At 39.8% G+C, this 24,373-nt stretch overlaps 1 protein-coding gene across 1 annotated transcript in view; it reads right to left on the bottom strand.

The window, feature by feature from the left end:
* Positions 1-4,538: 4,538 nt before the first annotated feature.
* LOC135712745 (proton-coupled amino acid transporter-like protein pathetic) overlaps positions 4,539-24,373 on the bottom strand; it is a 35,485-nt gene continuing 15,650 nt past the window's right edge. Inside the window, exons 5-8 of the mRNA XM_065235791.1 lie at positions 16,376-16,497; positions 5,618-5,944; positions 5,340-5,552; positions 4,539-5,279 (exon numbers count right to left, since the gene is read on the bottom strand). Of these exons, the coding sequence (XP_065091863.1) occupies positions 4,850-5,279; positions 5,340-5,552; positions 5,618-5,944; positions 16,376-16,497 (1,092 nt within the window). The 3' untranslated portion in view covers positions 4,539-4,849. The remainder of the gene's footprint in view (positions 5,280-5,339; positions 5,553-5,617; positions 5,945-16,375; positions 16,498-24,373) is intronic.

Raw genomic sequence — 24,373 nt, 5'->3', positions numbered from 1 at the left:
ATGGAAGCGGATAGGTATTTGGTACAATTACTTTATTTATGGAGACCTTGCAATCAATCACCATTCTGATTCCTTGATCCTTTTTTACGATAATTATGACAAAAGAAGCCCACTCACTTGCTTCAACGGGTGTCATAACACCATCCCGTTCTAAGCAATCAATATGCTCAACCACTTTGTCTTTCAAACGATAAGGGACATCATAGGCTCGTTTAAATACAGGTGTATTATCTTTGACAACCAAATCAGCCTCAAAGCCTTTGATAGGGGTTGAAAAATCATTATCAAAAACGCTATGGAACTTAGTTTTTATGTCCTCTACGACGACCTCCTCCTCTGACATGCTTGTATAGTTCACAGATATCGGACGAAAAGCATCTCTCCAAGATGGGAAGAAAACATCCAGCCAGTCTCGTCCGAATAAAGGTGTGAAGACTTTCATGCTCTTCAGTACTACTAACGTTCAGATGAGCTCCGTCAACGACAGCTAATTTTACAGGGCATTCGGACAGCTCGTAGACTCCGAACTTCCGCTCGTAGGTCTGTCTGCATACAACGGATACTGCGGAACCACTGTCGATCTCCATTTGTAGTCTTTCACCATCGACTATAGGATCAATCATACATGGTGCACTGGATCTTTGACTAGCAGACACCATGAGAACGTCCATCTCCTCTTCTGACTCCGATATTCTTGCTCTTCTCATTCTGTCGGCCAAATCCGGTTTATTCGCCTCAACAACAACAGATTTAACAGACGGTTTCTGGTGCTTTAGATCATAGCAATACTTGCGGGTATGACCTTTCCTACGACAATAGGTACAGTAGTACGTTCTACCACCACGCCTTCTGGATTCAGACCGACTCCTGCTGCGACTACGGCTATTGTTTAAGCGATGTCGAAAACCACGACTCCTGCCCCTTGATCCAGATGGAGTTGGAGTAGAGTCACGAGGGAATCCAACCCTCTTCTTACCGATTCGATCAATAACACTGACCCTGGCTGGCTCTTCGTGAATAAGTGTAGCCCTCTCGGTCGCCTCTTCTCGGTTTACGATGATACGCTCCGTTTTGGCCAGGGTGAGGTCATCTTCATCCAGAAGTCACTCCTGTAGTTGCTTGCTTGAGATACCACACAATAGCTTGTCTCGGACTGCCGTTTCTTTAAACGTCCCGAATTTACAATACTCTGCTAATTGCTTCGCTGCCAGAATAAAATCCACAGCTCGCTCGTTCGGTTTCTGCACCCTAGCATAGAATTTGATACGCTGAACTAAATCACTCTCACTTTTGTCGAAGCGTTTTCGCAACGCTTCTGTCAAATCCTTGTAATTGATGTCCTTCAAATCCTGATCAGGATACAGCAACCTCAGTTCAGTGTACACAGCAGTACCGCAAGATGCAAGAAATGTTGTCTTCCTTTCAGCTGGATCAACTTTCTGGTGCAAATAAATCTATTCCAGCTGATCCAGGTATTGTGAAAACGTAATGCATACATCTGGATGGAATGGCTCAATTGTGCTCACAACCGGCATTGTCGCTTTAATAGGATTCAGAAACAAAGACGCACAGATTTAATTCTTCTACCTTCTCAACAAATTGAACAAAGTAGTAGGTTATCTTGAAATTAACACTGTTTGAGAAAATAATTTAATCTCAACAAACAAAAATATTTAAACAATAAATAGAGTCCAATTAAAAAATATTTTCGATAAACATAAACTTATTTTTGGTTCGCAAAAAATTGAAGAAAAACACACATGTATTGCTCGAATAAAATATTATCTTGATATAAAACAATTTTTAATGTACTAATTGCAACAACATTAAACCGAAAAATTATAAAACGATAAAAAACATACCTGATTAGCCAGTAGGGTATCTGACTATATCCAACACAACAGATGACCTAGAACAACCTTACCAAACAATATCGCCTATTCAAAACACACAAACCACTTCTACCGCGTACTGCGCCCTAGGCCGGTGACAATATAGCTTTCTCTCCGGTCAATCACACGAAGCCACGCGCTATGTGGACAAAAGATTTACTGATGCAACGATGGCGATCAGGTCGGAGATCTGCACTACAGTCACACACGTACAAAAATGTTCAATTTTTGCACTCGCAATCAATTTAGTTTTAGCTGTTTTTTTTTTTTTTTTTTTTTTTTTTTTAGGTGATGATATACTTTTATTACCCAGCTGGTAAAGCTTCACCAAACTTGAGGTGAACGAATTGGGGTTTTCCACTTGCCAGGTACACTATAACGTTGGAAATTTACTTTCCACCCACTAGTAAAAAATAAAACTCACTGAGACACAAAACTAAACTTTTCTTGTTAAACTTATATAAAATAAATTCCACCTCGTTCGCCAGTTGTAATATCTGGGTAAATATGGGTATTAGGTTTTAGAGATTTTTCGGATGTAAGTACGAGGTATAACACCTATGTTATCGCTTGCACGCTCTGATAAAAACTGAGCTGAGTTTATTCTCGGATTGCTGATATAGTATCAGCGGTACTCACGCACTCACGCATTCAATAACCGATCATTACATTTATGTTGTTAGTTTATTTAGCTAAGGATAAAATTATCGTTTCCTGTAGTCTCGCGTATTCAATAAAGTTAGGTCCTGATTCTCCTCCCGCTGCAAAAGAAGGCGAAAAACATAATCAACATAACAGTCGAGCGCGGGTGCAGGAGTTGTGAAAAGAAGAGAAGTATCCGAGTCACGGTGGAGTGAACGCGTGTTTTGGATTCGGAGACAAATTACCCCGTTTCAGGCCGAAATCGTTCTACTCCAGCTGGGAAATCGACTCTCAGCCGTGTCGCGAGTGCCAGTACGAAAGCCCCGTGGCTGCGGAAAAAGGAACACTGTTCTAGTAGTGCAGTGAAAATGGTGTCGGATCGCCATTGTGGGAAGCCGAGCTATTCGTTTCCTGGCTAACCGTTAAGGATCCATCTGACACCTGCCGTCCTGACTGCGGTGGCTCCGCCAATAGAGCAAGTCTCGCCACCGCAGTTAATCGTCAATCGCCTACGGCGAGTAGGCAATCCGGTGATTCGTCACCAACGTCGCCGGGGGGGGGGGGGGGGTGTTCCAACAGACGAGCCCAGCTCTTCCCCCCGCTAAGTGTTAAGGACAGCTGCTAAGCAGCCAAAGAAGCAAACCGCTCAGCACAGTCCGTGCTTTGTAGCAGCAGAACCGCCGCCAGACCGTCATCGAAAGGCCCCATCGAACAGCAGTAGCAACAGCGAAGAGGAGGACACAGATTAGTGGATAATAGACGTCTACACGGACAGAAAATTCAAGACCAACAATTGAAATGGCCTTAACTCCATTTTGTAGACAAACCTTGTAAGGCCAATTTCTCGCGAACCGAAGTCCACAAAGGCAAACCAACATAATGAAAAGGTAAGGGAAATTCTCCTATACCCGATTGTGGTTTAGGTTTGCGAATGAAGGTTTTGGTTCGCGAGAAAATGGCGCCCCCTCGTTACAAGGTGTGTTTACAAAATGGAGTTAAGGCCTTTTCAATTGTTGGCCTTGAATTGTTTGCATTGAACCAAAAAAAAAACTGTTTTTGTATTTAAACAAACAATTCCGGTTGAAATTATATTGCATTTTGTTGTTTCAATAATACTTATTCATATAAATTCAAAATAAGATTCTTTTTGTGTTAATAAGCCACTCTTCAACTGCAACTATTGTTAAAATAACAATATTCTTTTATTAAGCCAACAATAGGTAATTTTAATTTAGCATTTATTGGTTTTGTCCGTTCCCCGGGCCATGAATGCAAAAATAACTACCAACCATTCCCTCGTTCCCGGACAAAAAATGTAAATAATAACACAAAACTGTTCTCGTTTGATTCAGCTCTTTTTCGCGTTCGACGTAAATATTCACCCCTATTCTGTATTTCGTTTCGAACGAAATTCTCATACAAAAAAATATTTTTTTGTATGAGAATTTCGTTCGAAACGAAATACAGATTAGGGGTGATTGTTTTTAACAGTGAATTTCGGGAAATAAGTGCAAGATTTCCGAAAATCTTGAGACTTGAGGTAAGTAAGTATGATGCAGTTGCTAAATATGAACAGCTTTTCTTTATTTTTTCCTTGATTTTTTTTTCAGTCGATCTTGTTTTCCGTACTGAGTACCAATGCTTCCAACGCCAGGAAGGCAGCTCCCACACCTGGACCCTACCAATGCTCCCGACGCCAGGAAGGCAGCTCCCACACCTGGACCCTACCCTTCGACCCATCAACTCATGAACCGGAGAGATTTTATGCCTCAGAAAGGGTTTTTTTTTTTTAAATTCAATTGCAATTCTGTTTGTTACTAAAAGAAAACAAAACATACCCAGCTCTAGGTCTGGGTGGTCCCTCCTGTCCCCCTCCCCTTATTTACGCCAATGACCCTCTCTAGTTGTGACCTTCCTCTGAAAATTGAACTTATTTACTGAAAATAAATCAAGCATGGGGTACAAAATAAGGCTGTGAATAAAAACATACCAACTAGACAACGGTTTAGTAATTTTGCACTTTATTAATTTTCATGAATATTTACATATTCCTTAATAAGTTAGGACAGGCATTAAATATGACGCTTTCTTTAAAAATATACAGTGTAAAATACTGTCAAAAATTCTAATGCATTTTCAACGCTGCTAGATCACTGTGTAAACGCCCTGCACATACGGTTCCTGAAATCATTCGTTTCTGTTCAAACTAAAATCGTACAGCTCTATCAATCCTCAACAAAGCAAGTGTTGCTCCGTCAGGAGTATCTTAATGTAAGATGGCATAACAACGGCTCGTAACCCTACTGTACTCTACACTACTCGGTGTGATCGTTTTCGGTGTACAGCTTGACGATTTCTTCAATACTGACGTACGATCCGGATACGAGAGCAAAAATCGAAAACGCCGCAAAGATGACATTTTTGATTAGAATCCATTTGAATTTTCCGAGCTCGTTTGGCCACAGGAAAACCGTTTCCACTACGCAGGGTACCAGCAGACCCAAGCTGGAGAAGAAGATAGCTCCAACCAAGCCGATGAACGGTTCCAGATCGGGCACGGCCAATGCGATTCCTCCCATTAGGACCATGATTCCACTTCGGATGGCAATCTGTGACATGTTTTGCTTATCCTTCGGGATCTTATGCTGGATCTTCTTCCACAGGATGTCCATCGGAACGTAGAATTGCAAGCCAAAGGTGAAGAGGATCGCCAGAGCGATCAACACTTGAGCTATCTTTGCCATGCTGTGGATGAGAGTTGAAGTTAGTATCTTGCATGGGTTTGAAGTGGGAATTCGGACTTACATATCCTCAGTTGGTAGATTCAGGGTGATACTACCTGCCGATAACTCCCCATATCGAACGTATCCGAAGAAACCGATCACTGCGTAGAGAGTAATAACGGTTCCCATGGCGGTGTTCAGCACTCCTGGACATCCGAGGAACTGCTGCGGCTTAGCCATCGAGTTTTCGACGGGCATGACAACACCAATGCCTTCCATGGCAAAAATTACGGTACTAAACAATAAATATGTCTCGTGAAGTAAGAATCTCTGAAACATACACTGGATTCGTCTACATACCTGAAGAACAGGGGTAACGTAGCAAATGATGCAAAACTGGGTTTATCATCGAATTGCAGTGGATCTTTGAAGATGTAGTACAGTGTAATTCCGAAGGTCACTACGATGAACAGGTTGGCTATGGCCGAGAATGGGACCAAATACTTGAGGGAACGAATTTGGCCCATCAACAGGACAGGGATCATGGTTAGCAGGATGTAGTAGCGAACATTCCAATCCAATTCGGCGGCTACGTTGACGACCTTCGCCAGCGAGCTTCCGATGAACACGATGTACACACAGCCGGCGCTAAAGTACGTCGCCATGAGACCGTAGTCTACGAAGAGTCTGCGGAGAAAGAGTGAAGGTAAAGAATATTAATAAAAAAGGAGTTTAGATCAATTGTTGCGAGTAAGATTTCCACAATATTTGAGATTGTGTGGGTTCCGAATGGAAGATTGTTTCTGAGGGTATTAAGTCCGACACTTTTGAACTTTAGATCTTCTATGTAAAGTTCGTGTAATATGGAGAATATGATCTTTTTTTCTGTTAAAGAGTTGTTTGGAAAAAGTCTTCGCATCCAGCCCGCGTTGCTCAATTCTCGTTCATCTTTCTCAGACGAGAACTTTGAATCATGTTGGGGAGCGCAAAGCAGAAATGGCATCATGGACAAATTCTTTACAACTTTTCAGCTATCAGATGACCAACGTATTGTCGACAGAATACTGAATGCTTTGATAGGCATCACGATAAATTAGCAATAATTGAACACAGCAAAAAAATAATTTTGATATCACATCAAAGTGGATGCACTTCAATCGTGTCGAAAATATGGTGTAATATTACTTGCCAACACGGACAAAATTATCATTAATACAGTGCATGAACTGAGTATTACCAAGCCGGAGGCGGCGGGGTCGATTCCCGGTCCGGTCGAGGGAATCTTTCGGGTTGGAAATTTTCTCGACTTCCCTGGGCATAAAGTATCATTGTGCTTGCCACACAATATACAAATTCATGCATTGGTATTGGCATCGAAAGCTCTCAATTAATAACTGTGGAAGTGCATTTAGAACACTAAGTTGAGAGCACGCAATAAGCTAATATGCGCTAAGCAATAAGCTTGAAATGCGAATAAGAAGAAGAAGAAGATGAACTGACATTTCGCTGCTTTTACTGCATTTGTTTATTTTTGTGGCCATAACGATGACATGAGATTTTCGACATTGTTGAAGTGCATCCTCATGGATGTAATATTAAAATTTGTTTTTTGCTGTGAAGAACGTTCCCGAATCACTGGAATCACCCAAGACGCAATAAACAGTTATACTTTTTATCATCCCTCCTGCTTAGCCAGGTTCAATGAACACGAAAGCAAAGAAAATGACACCAAGTTCTAGGTCATTGCAATTTAATAATAGAACGCATAGGCAGTACGCTCTCGTTGGCATCATAGGATTTACCCAACGGGTGCACGCAGCATAAAACAAAGCAATAAAATTCAAAGGAAAGCTATACGCCTGCACCAGTTTAGCTTCCCAAGTAACCAAAAGTTCCGCATTCAACAATATAACTCACTTCCAAGTTCCATAAAGTTCAAATAAAGGTCCAACAGAACTTTCAAGTTCAATAAAGTTAAAATAAAGTTTCGACAGAACTTTCTTCCCAAGCAACCGAAAGTTCCGTATTCAACGGTAAACCCCACTTTCAAGTTCCATAAAGTTCTGATGCGTACTCCTAGCAACTTGAAGTTCAAAAAAAGCATCTCTAAGCACTTCTGAGGAACTTCAGGCAAGGCTGAAAACATGGACACAACAAAGTTCCGAACAAGTTCCCAGTGGAACTTCTTAGCAACTTTAAAAGCTCCCTGCGGAACTTCTTAGTAACTTAAAAAAGTTTCTAAGAAGGTCCGTCATAGCCCACATGAAGCAATCCACACAAGTCTTTATTAGCTTTATGTACGTAAATATGAAATGATGAGTGGCTCAAATAAATCATTATTCTTATACATAGGTAGTACATCAATATTCTATCCAAACATAAAAAAAATAAAGAGCAATTTACTGGATTCGAACTCGTGTATTCGGCACTGCGCCACAAGTGAGGTGGAATAACAGGCGGGCAAAAACTTATTTAAAATTCATCAAGGTGTTGTGTTTAGTATTCAAGTTAGTCAACTGGCACTACCCAAGTAACCAAAAGTTCTGATAAAAGGCTATTTGTGGCTTAAGTAGCTTGGTTGGTGGTGGTCTATGGAATTCTAAGCAGCCTCATTTTTAAGTCGTTATAAGAACTTGAAAGTTGCGATATCATAATTGAAGAGCATTCTAAGCAGCTTCTGGCGGAACTTGAACGGAACTTTTAGAAAATAAATTAAAACAGGTTTTCGTCCACTACACCAATTCTATGTTTAGTTCGCACTTTGATGAAAGTTAGTAGAATTAGAGCTGTTTGAAGAATTAAACTCAGTCCTTCTGCAGCACGAACCGCTGCGTCATCTGAGATATAATAAAGTGAGATGTTGTCTCGCCTACTATTGGAGTTTTCAGTGCCAGCTGACTGACTTGATAACGAAACACAACACCTTGATGAATTTTAAATTGGTGTTTGTCCGCATGGTATTCCAACGCATTTGTGGCACAGTGGTTAGCGTTCGTAGATCGCATGCCGAATACGCGGGTTCGAATCCAGGAAATTACTATTTAATTCTTTTTTATGTTTGGATAGAATGATGATGCACTGCATACACACAGAGTTTAGATTACCGGAGTCGGTAAAATTTTACTGGGTTTTCAAACAGCTGAGTTTTCAGTTATCATCTGAGTACTTTTTGATTTAACTGAAAACTCCGTAAATCGCAGAATCTCTGAAATGTCAGAAATTACCGTTTAAGTCAGTAGAATAATTGCTGTCTTTTTCAGTAATTTATTTGTTTACATTTTTTTGCTGAGTTTATCAGTTTTTTTTCAGTAGGTATTTTTATGAATAATTCAGTAAATTTATAAATACAATGATTAATTGCTAAATGATTATTTTTGATACATTTTAAACGATTTTTATTCCGGAACTGAGGTTAACATGTTTAGTGGTAGAGTAGCCGTGATTCTAAACTAGTTATGGTTGAGCGGTCAGCGCTTCCTGATGATTCAACCGAATTGTGGCTCTCTCGGTGTGCTGGATTGCGTGCCGAAGTCTGGAGCTCTATAAGGCATTTGTATTGAATGGTTCTGCTTCAAAATCAAACATCTGGAAGTCGATGCAGAAGTGCAGAAACTGCCCAATTTTGTGGCAGTTTTTGCACTTCTGCATCGACTTTCAGATGTTTCATTGATTTTCACAATGGTTTGCTTCTTCACGCGGATATTTCCGTTGTCAAGTCAGCAAGGTAGAACGGAGGAAGATGGCGTATGTAATTTGATTTACTGGTATGATCAGCAATTTTCAGTAAATTTCAGTAAAAAACAATGAATTCTGAAAACTCGGTACTCCATTTTACTGAGTTTCATTCATTCACCGTAAAGCTGTTATTTTACGGTAAATTCAGTACATGCTTTTACCGTATTCAGTAGTTTGTCGCAATAGCTACTGACCATCAGCAGTTTTGTTGAGAATAGCTGAATGATCGGTATTTTTTGTGATTTACAGTTCGAAAACTGTAAAAAAAATTACCGAACATGGAACCCGTGATTAAGTGTGTAAATATAAGAATTATGATTTATTCGGGCCATTGATGATTTCATATTTATGTACATTAAATTTTGTTACCAATAAAGACTTGTGCGGATTGCTTCATGTGGCTTGAAAGTTCTGTCGGAACTTTATGGAACTTGAACTTTATTTGAACTTTATGGTGATTTTAATCGTTGAATGCGGAACTTTTGGTTGCTTGGGTAAAAACTCCAACAGCAGGCGGGACAACAGCTTACTTTAATATATCTCAGATGACGTAGTGGTTCGTGCTGGGGCTATACAATTTGTTTAGAGGACAAGAACCTTTTTTTAAACTTATTTTCTGAAAGTTCCGTTCAAGTTCCGCCAGAAGCTGCTTAGAATGCTCTTCAATCAACCGGTGGAAACTAACTATTTTAAATTGGCTTGCTACTGGACTAGCCTAATGGTCCTAAGCGAATCGATTAACGTACTCCATTCTAGTCAAAATTATAGTACTACACAATGTTTGTTTTGATTCGCTATGAAAGTTTGACAGATAAAATAAGGGGTTAGTGGATTTTCCTATGTTTCGAGGGGTGAATCGATTAGCTTGGGACCGATGATAGTAGCAGAGCTGAGCCAAAAAGTTGAGCACGTTTCTTCGGGACCTACTAGTCTTTGAGTTACCTCTATGCTTCAATTATGGTACCGGAACTTTTAAGTTCTTATAGCGACTTAAAAATGAGGCTGCTTAGAATTCTATAGACCACCTTCAACCAAGCTGCTTAAGCCACAATTAGCCTTTTATCAGAACTTTTGGTTACTTGGGTTAGGTTTAGGCGCTGCGTAGGAGTCAAGTGCATCCTGGACATATGTATATATACGAGATTATTCTGGAAGAATTGTGTTGGTCCCAAAATGCATCACATTTATCAACATTACGTTTGGACGATCTTAGCAGGAGAAAGTTCTTCCTACTGTGTTACCTGACTTATAACGAATATACGTTGTATACGAGTACCCCGAATACAACGTATAGTTCGTCTAATTTTACATTACAAATGCTATGCAAAATTAGACGAGTCATACGTTGTATTCGGGGCACTCTTATACAACGTATATTCGTTATAAGTCAGGTAACACAGTAGGCTCAAACCCCTATATAAGATAAATTTTCTATTTAATAAATCGAATGTTTTCGTTAGTCTTCAGACGTCTGTCGACCTGTCAAGATACGAATTCCCTCCAGCCAGTAGCTTCATCAGGTTTAATCTTAGATACCTGTTGAGACCAGAATCTCTAATTTAGTGAGAAGTTCAGTCCTCAGTCTAAAATCAAAGTCCAAAAACCTGATGCTAAAGGCACTGCTTTTCGGTCTATCAAATTCTGAACCACGCTATTGTAATAGTCTCTTAATTTAGTAGAGGAACTGTCTTAGCGCCTTGAACAGTTTTTGATAGAATCGAGAAAAAGGCAGAGCTCCAAGCAGTCCCGGCAGGGTAACGGCGCACCATCCAAACCATTCGGCGTGGTAAGTAAACCTTCGCGTGATAAACCAAACTCGAGGCAGCTTGTTTTAACTCCTCAGCCATCCGTGTCCAACTGGAGATCCGTGCTGGAGATGAACTAGCGTAAAATAGCTAAAAATCTCACTAATAAAGATTAAACAAAAAATTCTCTGGGCTGTTTCGGGGACATAGAGTGGCCATTGTTAATCTAGTGGTCTCAAATGAATTATCCATTAAAATCTATAAGCCGAATGACTAGGTTAGCCACAACCTAATGGGCTTCCGAAACCTGTTCCAGGGATATTGGGTGGCCATTATAAACCCAGTTAATTGACATGGTCTCTAACGCCATGTCCATCAAATTCTGATAATTTATATATGCCGCACGCCTTATTTTGTGGAAATCATAGATTGGCCACATCCTCCGGAACCGGTTTCAGGGACATTCGATGGCCTTTGTCACTCTTGTCCATTGGCATGGTCTCTGATGACATGTCCATATAATTCGGAAAATTTGTATATGCCGCATCACTAGCTTTTGTGGAAATCATAGATTGGCCACATCCTTCAGGGCTTCCGGAACCAGTTCGAGGGACATTGGGTCATTGGCACTCTTGTCAATTGGCATGGTCTGTAGTTACATGACCGTAAAATTCTGAAAATTTTAACATGCCGCATAACTAGTGTACGAACCTGGCCGTTTAACCTTCTTTAACCTTCGACAGTAGACGCACTGGAGGCAGTCAGGTCCGACATCGACCAATGGGTTGGAAGAAAATGGGGTTCCAATAGGTGACCAATTACCGGTCTAAGGATCTCCTTGGTGGAAGCTGGTGGAAATTTGATATCGACGAGGCACTCACTCTCTTATCGCCGTTATCACTTCGGTTGATCGGGTTGATCGGATGCAGGTAGTTATTGATCATATCATATGCATCTTTGGCCGAGGTATATCTGCTGTAGTTCAGGGATGTACCGTATGCGTGATAATGTTTGCACCATCGTACAAATCACGAACAACATGTGAAAAGGGCATACAAGCTTTTAGTAAACAAACGTTCCTATGCCCTTTTCTCGCCACCCATATGACATCAACGCAAACCATTAACATTAGCGGGTAGGGGAAGCTTTACCATTCCCGAGATGTTGTTGGTTTGCGTGAGGGACCCTCGGTTGGCGAGAAAAGGGCATACAAAGGTTTGTTTACAAAAAGCTTGTATGCCCTTTTCACATGTGGCTCTTGAAATAAGGTTCCCATTTCACCTGTGCATACAATGCCTTGGTTTTGTTTGCATGCACGTAACCTATAGCTCATACCGTAGTAGGCTGTGCATAAAAGAAAATGATTTACTTAGTTTGACAGTTGCACCATGACGAAGTGGCAGCGTATTCGTGATTTTTCCCACGCGCAAATGTCGCAAAAAGACATTTCAATCGCTGTGGGAGTGTCCCGGTGGACCGTTTAAAGGGTTTTAGACCGAGAAAAGAAAGGACAACTATCCGCAAAGGTGGCCACAGGTCGTCCGAGGTCAGCTCGGGTTCCGAGGGTTATCGCTGCTATCAAAAGGAAGATTCGGGTGAATCCAGTGCGTTCAATAAAGAAAATGGCAAAGAAACACGGGATCAGTGACTTTACGGCACGGAAGATCGTAAAGGAAGATTGCGGGGCGAAGTCGAGGGCACGGAAAAATACTCATATGATTACCAACCGCATTCGGGAGCTACGAGTCGAACGATGCAAGGAAATCTTGAACTTCCTTAAGCGAAAAAATCCGGTAATCCTGTTCACCGACGAGAGCATGTTTACCGTCCATCCCGTATCAAATTCCAAAACCGACCGGTATATTAGTTCTCTTCCGGTAGAAGACGTGGCCGACGAGCACAAGAACGTGTATCTGACCAAGCATCCTGCTAGCGTTATGGTGTTTGGATTGGTGGCTTCCGATGGCAAAAAATGGACCCGGTGTTCATTCCAGAAGGCGATAAGGTCAACACGGAGGTCTACATCGGGATTTTAAGTAAGTATGTATGTTCTTTCGTGGATCAAAGAACAGTACGGTCCGAAGCCAAATGTTGTATTTCAACGGTTCGGTCCGAAGCCAAATGTTGTATTTCAAGAAGATGGGGCTCCGTGCCACACCTCGAACCGCACTCAGAAGTGGTTGCAGGAACATCTTCCGTTCTGGGCGAAGGATATGTGGCCGCCATCCAGCCCCGATTTTAATCCGCTGGATTACTCAATATGGCCTGTCATGAAGGCCAAAGCCTGTTCTAAACGCCACCCGAGTAGAGCAAGCCTCAGACAAACATTGACCCGTACCTGGAGACAAATGGATGCAGACTAAATTATTAGAACCTGCCGTGCATTCCGGAAGCTTGTGGAAGCCGTAATTGCATCAAGTGGAAACTCGATCGATGATTAACATAGTTTAAAACTCTGAGAAACATAAAATAACTCTAAAACGCAACTTTCGAGATTTTTTTTAAATTTTGACATTGCTCAATGGTGCAAACATTATCACGCAAACGATAGTCTAGTGTAGGCAAGGCTTTTTTAGCACTAACAACTAGTTTCTACTGAAACTAGAAAAAGGCCGGAACCTGTTCTAAGGACATTGGGTGGCCATTGTCATTATTCTCAATGTCTATGTCAATGTCTATAATGAATTGTCCATGACTTTATGAAAATTTTGATGCGCCTTACGTCTGGTTTTGTTGAAATCAAAGCTCGGCTACTTCTACCGGGGCTTCCGAAACCTGTTCCAGGGACATAGGGTGGCCATTGTCACTCTTGTCATTTGGTATAGTCTCTAATAACATGTCCACCAGATTTTGAAAATTTTTATATCTCGCATGGCTAGATTTTGTTGAAATTAGATGATGGCTTCCGGAAGCTGCTCCACGGACATTGGGTGGCCATTATCACTCTAGTCAATTAGCATGGTCACCATGGCATGGTGTCTAATGGCATGATCATCAATTTCTGAAAATTTTGATGAACTGCACGTCTGGTTCTTTGGAAATCAAAGATTGGCCACTTCCTCCGAGGTTTCCGGAACCTGGTCCAGGGACTTTGGGTGATCCATTCTGGAATTCATGTACGCCATCAATAACTTTTCCGCGTTTCGTATTAGGAGCTGTTCATTAACTACGACGATAGTTTTTTGGGGCGACGCATAGACAATTGTCGATATTTTTTTATTTGTATGGACCGTGGATGATTGCCAACCCTCCCTCTAAACTGTCTACGTAGTTAATGAACAGCCCCTTGGTTGAACGGCACCCAAGTCTCCTTCCACCCCATCGCTGGTTGTCAAGGTGATCACGACAGCCGGCGCCGGTGGTGTAGTGGTAAGCGTGACTGCTTTCTAACACCTCAATGAGTCTGGGTTCAATCCCAGCCGAGGTCGGTGGGATTTTTCTGAGGCATAAAAATCTCGGGTCACGTCTTCCTTCGGAAGGGAAGTAAAGCCGTTGGTCCCGGCCCATATATGTTGTTAATGGGTGCGATATCCTACGCAGGTGTGGAAGCTGCCTTCCTGCACATTCGATTGCCGTCAATGGATGGCAATCGATGTCCGTCGGTGATTGGCACTAGATTGCGGAACAGAGACCGACGTTAAATAAAGGAAAAAAAAAAATAAAGGTGATCACGCCGTGATCCACCTTTAACCGCTGACTTGCTGACCCAGTGTCTCGCCGTCCGAAGCGGAAATGAGCAGAGGCACGCCAGCAGTGCTGTTTTACATCTTTTCAGGTTCAAGTGTGCCAACGGAGGCAACCCTGGGGTATAGTTTAGCATCCATACCTCTCACGCCAAAGTCACGAGTTAAAATCTCACTCCCGGACAAGCCACAAATGAACCAAAAGCGTTAAAGTGGCTATAAAAAAATGAAGTGCAACCAAATGGTACTCGATTATGACGACTGGGTTTAGGAAAAACGTTTATTTCGTGAAAACAGTGATAAAATTATCATTTGTAAATTTTACAGAAGTTTTCTTATGAAAAATTTGAAAATTATTTATTTCAGCAGATTTGTAATGCAATATCCTATCGATTGGTGTATTTGGATTTAAATTTCATCTATAAATGACAAAGTTACAAGTGTTCAAAACCTAACACTATTTCACCACACATATTTTTCGATTTGCACCAGTCCACAAAGACGTAGTTTTACGTCAAAAACATCAAGCTACACACTTAGATTATTCTACAGAAGTCAGTATTTTTTACTGGGTTTTTGCATTGCTGAAAAAGTCGGTAAAAATTCAAAAGATCGTTATTCTTAAGGAATCAATGGCATCGTAAAATTTTATTTTCTATCATTAAATGGGGTTAACGGAACTAAGTATGTACAGGTTCGGAATATTTTTTTTTTCATTTTCTAATTTTCCACAGATATTTAAACTTTTAAGGTCCAAGCGCAATGCGGAAGCGGAACGGCAGCGGCAGCGGAAAAGCCCGATCTGAGTAAGCCTACTTGTCGGATTGAAAACTAGTTAGAATCAAATCGATTTCGATTAGGCATCTTGATGCCATTTGTGACAACTGTCAAACTTTCCGTTTCCGTTCCGCTTCCGCCCACATTACGCTTGGGCCTTTACTGAACAGTTTCACAATTCAAAAACCCAGTAAAACCTTACTGACTGGATTAGTGTGTAGTCGTATGACATAACTCGTACAAATCCTCAGTCTGAACATAGCATAAATCACAAAATCAAATACCAGATTTAAAATATACAGCATGATCTTTACTGTGTACGTTGACAATTTTTTTGGATACCCTCCTAGTGGGTGCAAAAACGGTTCAATCCTTTTGTCGACATGATAAAAAATAATAATAAATTAATGCCCGGCAGTAGGTACGTGTTAATAGCCGCGCCCGCCGCCTTCCGTCAGCTTAACTTAGGAAGCTCTATCCCCGAAACCGGCACGTAATGAGTTTCCCATATCATACAGCATGTTTGTTCCGTCAACATGTGCAAAAATATTTGCGTAGCCTACTGCGCGGGGTGTCATGTTTCGCTTTGATGATGCACAAATGTATGCTATTAGACGCCTCCAGTGCCATAGCCTAAGGCAAAGTAGGCGACAATAAATAGAATAATCATGAATCATGAAAATTGTCAATACGAAGATACCTACGGCGTATTGTTTATTTACGCAAAAAAAAGAACCATATTTGCGCTTTTGATTTTGATGAACCATGAAGCAAATCAAACAACGGCACCGCGCGATGTACTATTCTTGTCGACATTGACATTCATATTGACACTCAAAATTGCGAGATTGTATTCGGCGTGATTGCTAACACATTGCACATGCGACCGGGTGGTGTAGAACTAGACACCCAAAGGTTTTTATCGAATTTGTTGCCTCGAGCGATACCTTCCGAAATATTCAATAAATTGAGCCTAAATCACCCAAATGGGCCAAGCCAGAAGCAGTGGGTTCGATTCCAGGTTCGGTCTCGACTTCTCTTATTGCACTTGCCATACTAATTCATGCATTGGTTGGCGCAGAAAGCTTTCAATCATAATAATAACTATAGAATAACTGAGAGTAGACGTAAGCTCGGAACTCGCTACGTTTACATTCAAGCGACAAGCATGTACTCACTTTGAGAAGTTTGCCATCCCCCGCAGCTTGACGGGTCCATACTGGAAGACACGTTCGGCCGTTTCCGCAAAGCCGAGCACCGGTATCCGCGTCTTTTTGCACACTTGATGTGAGGTTTTGACCTGTGGAAGAAGACAAGCAGCATGCATACGATCATATATTTAGTAATAGCAGAAGGGATGGGCGTAATTTACGGCCGCAAAAGTTTATGTGAATCTGATGAAGGACACAGCGATGAAGTTCAACAACTCGCTCTGCGATGATCCAAGTCCGGAAGTATCCGGGCGGGATACATATAGTGTCGTACGATTAAAACAATCAGCCGTGGTGAGCATCGTCGTCGTCGTCGTCGTCATCGTCTTTGGTGTGCACCTGATGTGATTGATATGCTAATGAGGGATGAGTAGAGCCCGAGGAGACCCCGTTATGGGGAAGGCGTCTGTGCTGTGCTAAAGTGTCGCATTCGAAAAGCGAAATTGAACGTGACGATAGCGTTATGTTTGATTCGCCGGGCATTTGCGGTGAATTTATGGCCGATGGACTCCGGTAAATCATAATCCTATCAGATTGATCGTGTGCGTTTTCCGGAATCATTTGTCTTGTGATTGTAAGGTATAGATTGGTTTATTGCATAAGTATGCATAATTTCATGAAATAACCAAATAACCCATGGTGCATTTTAAACTGTAGTTCTAATACCGTAGTATTGATGATTTGTATATTTACGGGCACGTATGGCCTTTTCACGCTTCTTGGTCTGTCACTCAATGAGTAAGACTCGGAATTTACCATTGGAACGTACGTGAAACGTAAAATTCACTGCTTTATTTCCCGGCAAATGATACAGCGTCAAGGTCTACGTCATAAAATAGTCACTAGCGTGCACATGAATCTTGCTAAGGAGGGGCAATTTTTTTCTATGGTGCATTTAATCTGGTGGTGGTCCCTCTTCTTCAATGCTTTCACACAGCCAATGGAAATTGGCAATTTAATCCCATCGACAATGTCGATGATGAACCGTCCCAAAGTACCGCCAGTGACAGAAAATGATGCCGAACTATCAACATGTTTTAAATATGATATAAAGGACAAACCCGAATTTATTGCAACGCACATAAACAGCTGTATCTTTTTAACCACGGTAACAAATGACTTGAAATTTTCAGAGAAGATTCTTAGACGATTTTTTAGTATGACAACAATAGACCAAGGTTAATGGCGCCGGTGGTGTAGTGGTAAGCGTGATTACCTCTCACCCCAGGGCCTGGGTTCAAACCCAGTCGGCGCCACCGGGATGTTCTGAGGCATAACATCTCTGATCACGCCTTCCTTCGGATGGGAAGTAAAGCCGTTGGTCCCCGGTTCATGAGTTGATGGGTCGATACGTAGGGTCCAGGCGTGGGAGCTGCCTTCCTGGCGTCGGTAGCATTGGTGCTCAGCACGGAAAACAAGATCGACGGAAAACAAACCAAGGAAAAAAATAGACCAAGGTTCAATTGTAGTTTCAATTAGGGAATCCAAACTGTCTTTAAACTTTGTGTAGTTGCGAAAAAGCCCATCCTCAGAATTCCTTTTCGAAATTTTTACAACTCTATGAGCTCTTTAGAAATTCTTCTCAGAAGTCCTCTGGAATTATCTTTAGAACTCTTCTTGACTTTTACTCAGAACACCTTGGAACTGAAATTCCCTTAGAGTTTCTGAAGAATTTCCTCAAAAAAAATTTTCCCGGAATGATCCAGAATTTATCGGTACTCCCTTGAAATTTTCCTCAAAATCCCTTTGGAATTTCACTCAAAATTCAATTTTCTCTGTATTCTTTTCGAAATTATCTTGGAACTATCTGCAGGATTCACTAGAAACTATACGCAGAATTTTCTTGGAATACTCCCCAGAAATCTTTTGGAACTGTCCTCACAATTCAATATCCTTGAGGTTTCTCTTGAAATTTTTAGAACTCTCCTAAGAGCTCTGTTGAAATTCTTCTCAGAAGTCCATTGGAATTATATTTAGAACTCTTTATGATTTTTTTTCTCAGAACACCTTGGAACTGAATGAGCTAGAAATTATCTTCGGAATTCGCTTGACATTTTGCTTAAAATCCCGTTGGAATTTCACTCAAAATTTGATTTTCTCGGTATTCTTTTTGAAATTATCTTGGAACTATCTGCAAGATGCACTAGAAATTATCCGCAGAATTTTATTTGAATTCTCTACAGAAATATTTTGGATCTGGCATAAGAATTGAATATCCTTGAGGCAGAAGAATTTCTTCTGCATTCTCCAGAAATTGTTCCCAGAATGAGCTTGAAATTATCCTTGGAATTCCCTAGGAATTTTTCTCAACAACCATTTGGAATTTCATTCATAATTTGATTCGCTCGGTATTCTTTTCGAAATTATCTTAGAACTATCTGCAGGATTCACTAGAAATTATTCGCAGAATTTTCATGGAATCATCCCCAGAAATCTTTTCTTTTGGAACTGTTCTCAGAATTCAATACCCTTGAGGTTCTCCTCGGAAGTCAAGTTTAAGTTGTCCGTCCGATCACGAAAACGTTTTTTTTTTCTATCAGAAATGTTCAATAAAGCTTGCCCCTCCATGCAGCAGATTGTTGCAAATCTTACATCAGAAATTTTCAATACAAACTTTCCCTCAGAAAATTTTACACCAGAAAATTTAAATTGATCAGAACGATGCAAATTTTCCACCGTTAATGTTCAATAAAAATTGCTTCTCCAATCTTCTGATTGGTGCAGATCTTTTTCGATTTTCCACTACAAATTTTCAATATAGCTTCCCGCATAAACGCGAACCATAAATTGACCTTACCTAAAATGGTTAAAAATTGTTTATAATCCCTGCTAAACTTTAACTGAAATGGTTATGGAACTTTACATGAACGTTTAATGATAAAGTTTCAACCTTATGTATTATGGTTTTTTGGAACTGGACCTTACAAATAATGGGTTGTTAAGAACCATTACCGTTCCAAATTCTTGTTTTCTCCATACATTTTCGGAAAGAGAACTATATTAGAACCTTTTAACTTATGGTTTGAGAACTTTAATGGTAATGGTTATGGTAGTCAGTAAGGTCCACCAATGGTTTTGTAACATCGATCAACTTTATGTGGAATATATCGCGAATTGGTTGCCTGTAATTTACTGATTACCAATTCACGATATATTCCACGTAAAGTTGAGCGATAATACAAAACCATTAATGGACCTTACTGACTACCATAACCATTACCATTAATGTTCTCAAATCATAAGTAAAAACGTTCTTATATAGTTCTCTTTCTGAAAATGTATGGAGAAAACAAGAATATGGAATGGTAATGGTTCTTAACAACCCATTATTTGTAAGGTCCAGTTCCAAAAAACCATAATACATAAGGTTGAAACTTTATCATTAAACGTTCATGTTAAGTTCCATAACCATTTCAGTTAAAGTTTAGCAGGGATTATAAACAATTTTTAACCATTTTAGGTAAAGTCAATTTATGGTTCGCGTTTATGCGGGTTGCTTCTCCTATCATCAGAATAGTATAGGTTTTCCACCAAATAAAACTTGTCCCTATTTTCAGATTTTTCATCATAAAATTTCAGTAAAGCAGCTTCCCTAAAATCATCAGAATGATGCAAATTTTACACCAGAAATTATTATTAAAGTTTGTTTCTCTATTCAGCAGAAGGATGCAAACTTAAGACCAAGAATTTTCTAAAAAGCTTGCCCAGATTTTCCACCAGAAATTTTTCGTTCATTTCATTTATCAGAGCGATGCAAATTTTGCACCAGAAATTTTCAATAAAGCATGCTCCTCCATTCACCACAACGGTGCACCAAAAATTTTCAGGGCAGTTTGTTTCACCATGCACCTTTGTGGTGCAATTTGCAGACTTTGCCTCTTCATGCACCAGAATGCTGCAAATTGTCCACCATGAAGATTCAATGAAGCTTACATTCATCAGAACGATGCAAATTATGCACCAGAAAAGTGAATAAACTTTAGTTCTACATTCACCACAGTATAGCGTGGGGTGGGGGTGATTCAATTTTTTCCACCAGATTTTTGATTAGTCCCTCCATGCACCTTGATGATATTTTTACACCAGAAATATTCAATTCAATCATTTTTTATTCAATTTACCACCCAGAAGGTGAATTTTTTCAACCTTAAATTTACCCTCTTCTTTTATCCCTCCATGAATCACCTTGAAAAAAAAAAAAAAATTACACCAGAAATGTTTGGTATGTACCACTATGGTGTAATTTTTTGACCAAAAAATTGCATTGATGTTTTGCCCTTCATGCACCTTTGTGGTGCAATTTTCAGGCACCTTCTCAAAGGAATTGACGCAATTAAAGGTTTTCAGTGCCCTTATTTTATTAAAATGAAGTTATTGCGCATTTTACACCAAATTGGACTAACAAGCGCGTTTTCACTTATTAAAAAGTGTGATAAAATTGCAAGTATACGTCTAATAGTCTTGGCGTCTTGAGTGCACTTATTCCTTATGATGCAAGCAATAAGTGCTCCCAAGACATCAAAACGATTTGACGGAAATGTGCCCTTCTATCACACTTTTTGCATTTTTGGGACAGTCCAATTTCAGATGCAATCAGCAGTATTTTACCTTCAAATCAAGTTATTTTAAAAATAGTTGCTACGTAGGTTTAATTCAACCCGGGGGCAACTTGACAACTCCAGTATATTGCCAGTATACCCAGACAATTTGGTGCTGTAGAACTCCCAATACCTTTAGAATGGGACAAATAAGGAAATGATCTACAGTAAATAAAATACAAGTTTAAAATTCAGTTTGTGAAACCCATTAGATTATTTGGTGAAGCCTCGTATGTTTTTGAAAATTGTATATAGAGAGGAGCAAGGACGACTTTGAGGAAGGTACGAATCGGGTTGATCATCTCTCTTTACCAAACTTCCCAGTTGAAGAGCGGTGATGAGGGGTATCCACCGCCCACCCCCCGCCACCATTGTCAAAAAGAGATGATCACCGATTTGCTCTGCTCTCTATATACAAATTGTCACACTGCCGTATACTCTAATAAACAATCAACTCTATACTTTCATCTCCTTATCTATCGTAAAAATGACCACTTTAGTCTGTTATTTATAATTAGCATCTTCAACTATGTAAATCGTTAACTTCACGCAGAAGTAATACAAACAAAATAGTTGAAAGGATGATCAAGTTAAAGCTCCACCGGAATCAGAAAATTGTTGATTTTGTCGAGGATTTTGTAGAAAATAATCTGGCGTCTTCTTCTTCTTAACTCTGGAATGAGCTGTTTGACAGCTCAGGCAGCGTTGCCAGATTGTTTTAATAACTATTGGTATCAAACGATTAAAAAGTCGGTATTTATCGGTATTTACTATTAATTTTTTTTTTGGACTAAAATCGAAAGATATACTGTTTATGTAAGTCGGAAGAAACTTCTGGGAAATATTTGAATTTGTCTCTTAATTGTACCAACAAAAATTCCAGAGGAAGAATAAAGAATAGGAAGTTTGAAGGAAGTTCTAAAAAATGTCTAAAAAATATCCAATGGGGATCTTCCAAGATAAATATTGAGAAACTTCTGGCAAATTTTTTTGAAACTTTCGGAAAAAATCCAGAAGCCAGAAAAGTTTGGAAATTAGAAGCCAATCCCGGAGGAGCCATTTGTATGGGAAGTTAGGAGAAGCTCGGAAAAACCTTCCAATAACGCAAAAAAAAAACCTACGGAAAGTGACTACTGGAGAAACTTCCAGAGGACGAAAGAAACTTCTGGGAGAACTCGATAGATAAATCCGGTAGAACTTTAATTGAACTTCTTGGAGAAGACGGAAGAAACTTCCAGGAGACACTGGGGGAATTTTCCTAAGGTATATTGGATGAAAATTCTGGAAAAAGTCGGACGCTAGAGGACTTACGGAACAGTCGATTACTTCAAGGAGAAGATGGGAAAATATCTGTGGGAAGAAATAGATTTCTGAGGGTGTTAGCACAATATTCTCTAAAGTTCCTCACATGCTCTATTGATCCAGCAATTTTCCTGATATTCATAATTTTCCTGAAGTTTTCGAAACATTCCTGAATTGCACTTCGGAATATCTCATAATTCTTCGGAACTCCTTGAAAATTCTTACAATTTTCCTAAAGGGGGCTGTTTTGAAGCTCTCTGATCGTCTTTGAAGTAATCGTAACTTCCTTGATTATTATAGAACTACTGGAAAATCTCTAATCTTCTTTAAAAGTCCCTGGATCTTCTTTAGGGCTTTCAATTTATTTTTTCAAATTAATGAACATTAGCAGTAAAGTTTTCTGAACTTTCCGATATATATTTTTTAAAGTTCTCGTAACTGCCGATAAAAAACACAGAACCTCCCGTAAAATGTTGTCACAATTTTTAATGTTCATGTAAATTCCCTTACGTTACCAAATACCTCTCGGATTTTAACTGAAGTTTTCGGAACATATGTTAAGGTTCAGCAATTTCCTTGAATTTATATGCACTAATGCTTCCCTAAAATTATCTCAATTCTCCTGAAACAAATGGAACTATCCTGAAAAGCATTAAATTTCTTTGGAGTTCTTTGGGCTTGTAAAGTTTCCAAAAAATTTCAGTTTCCTTAAGTTGATTGGAGTTCTCTTAGCTTTCCTGAGATTCCCGGGTTCTCGGATTTGAACAGAAGTTGATGAAACTGTCTTTAATTTATCGGAACCTACCAAAAAATCCTAATACTCTGAAGGTTCAGAATTTCTGAAAAGTTCCAGAAGTTTTCCTGAAACTAATGGAACCGCAATAAAACTCTGGAAGAATAGGAGAAGTTGAAAAAAAAAACTGACGGGAGGAGACGGAATAACCTTTCGAGCGAAGCCAGAAGAAGCTTCCAAGGGAAGTCGAAACAGCTTTCCAGAAGGAATCGGAATATATTTTACAGGGTTAGGTGGACGGAAATTCCTAGGTTAAGTTGGTAGAAACTTCGAAGGGAAGACTAAAAAAATTTCAGGAAGTTCAAAAATTAACGTTTTTATGGACCTATGTTTGCACTGAATAAAAGTATTTCCCGATTTCCAGAAATTACTGGAATTGAGCCATCAGCTGTTTCTCGACTCCTTAGTAACCAAAAACGGCGGGGAAATAATTCTTCCAGTCGAAAAAGTATCAAGCATAAGACATTTTTGAAGATGAATTTTTTTTTAGAGCAGGCTCAAAAATTGTAATTTGCGAAAAGATAAAATACTCTCAGAATAGTTTCCTCTGACAGTTCAGTGTGGCAGTAATCCTTTTGATTATTTAAAAAATATCGGTATAAATCGGTATTGTAACTCAAAAATCGGTATTCTGAGAAACCTTATCTGTATATCGGTATCAAGTTACGGCTACACGGTAACCGCAAAATACCCAATAATGTCTACAAAGTAAGCATTTTCGAGGAAAACTGGGACTACCCATTAAATGAGTAAAATTTAACCCATTTATGAGTAATTACAACTACAAAAATAAGTAGTAAGTATTCATTTTTTTAGTAACAAATGCTCATAAATGGGTAATATGTTTACTCATTTAATGGATAGTCCCAGTATCCCTCGCAAATGCTTGCTGTGTAGTCATTATTGGGTATTTTGCGGTTACCGTGTAGTCAGTTTGACTATATTGAGTTCTCCAAGCAGGATCTCACGAACACTACACTAATGGGTTAACTTTTACTCATAAAAGGGTATTTGACTGTTACCGTGCAGTGTAGGATTTGTTTTCGTTTTGTTGTTTATTTTTACTTTAGAATGACAGTTCTTACAGCAAACAAAAAAATTCATCTCACTAACACACGCAAATCGCACCAATACGAACCCGCCTGGAGAGGACTATGCCCCATCTAGCTTCACTGAAATGTATTGCGACGAGTAGCACGATTCTCATATAAGGCTGTCCACGAGACAGTTGCGATCAGCTGACTTTTTTGTTTACCAAGAACTTTTGACAGA

This window comes from Ochlerotatus camptorhynchus, unplaced genomic scaffold (assembly GCF_037179485.1).
Source record: "Ochlerotatus camptorhynchus isolate MF236.1 unplaced genomic scaffold, CSIRO-AGI_Acam_v1.1 ptg000503l, whole genome shotgun sequence".
Classification (NCBI taxonomy): domain Eukaryota; kingdom Metazoa; phylum Arthropoda; class Insecta; order Diptera; family Culicidae; genus Ochlerotatus; species Ochlerotatus camptorhynchus.
The sequence above is the reverse complement of the archived record's forward strand: the minus strand, read 5'-3'. Positions and strand labels throughout refer to the sequence as shown.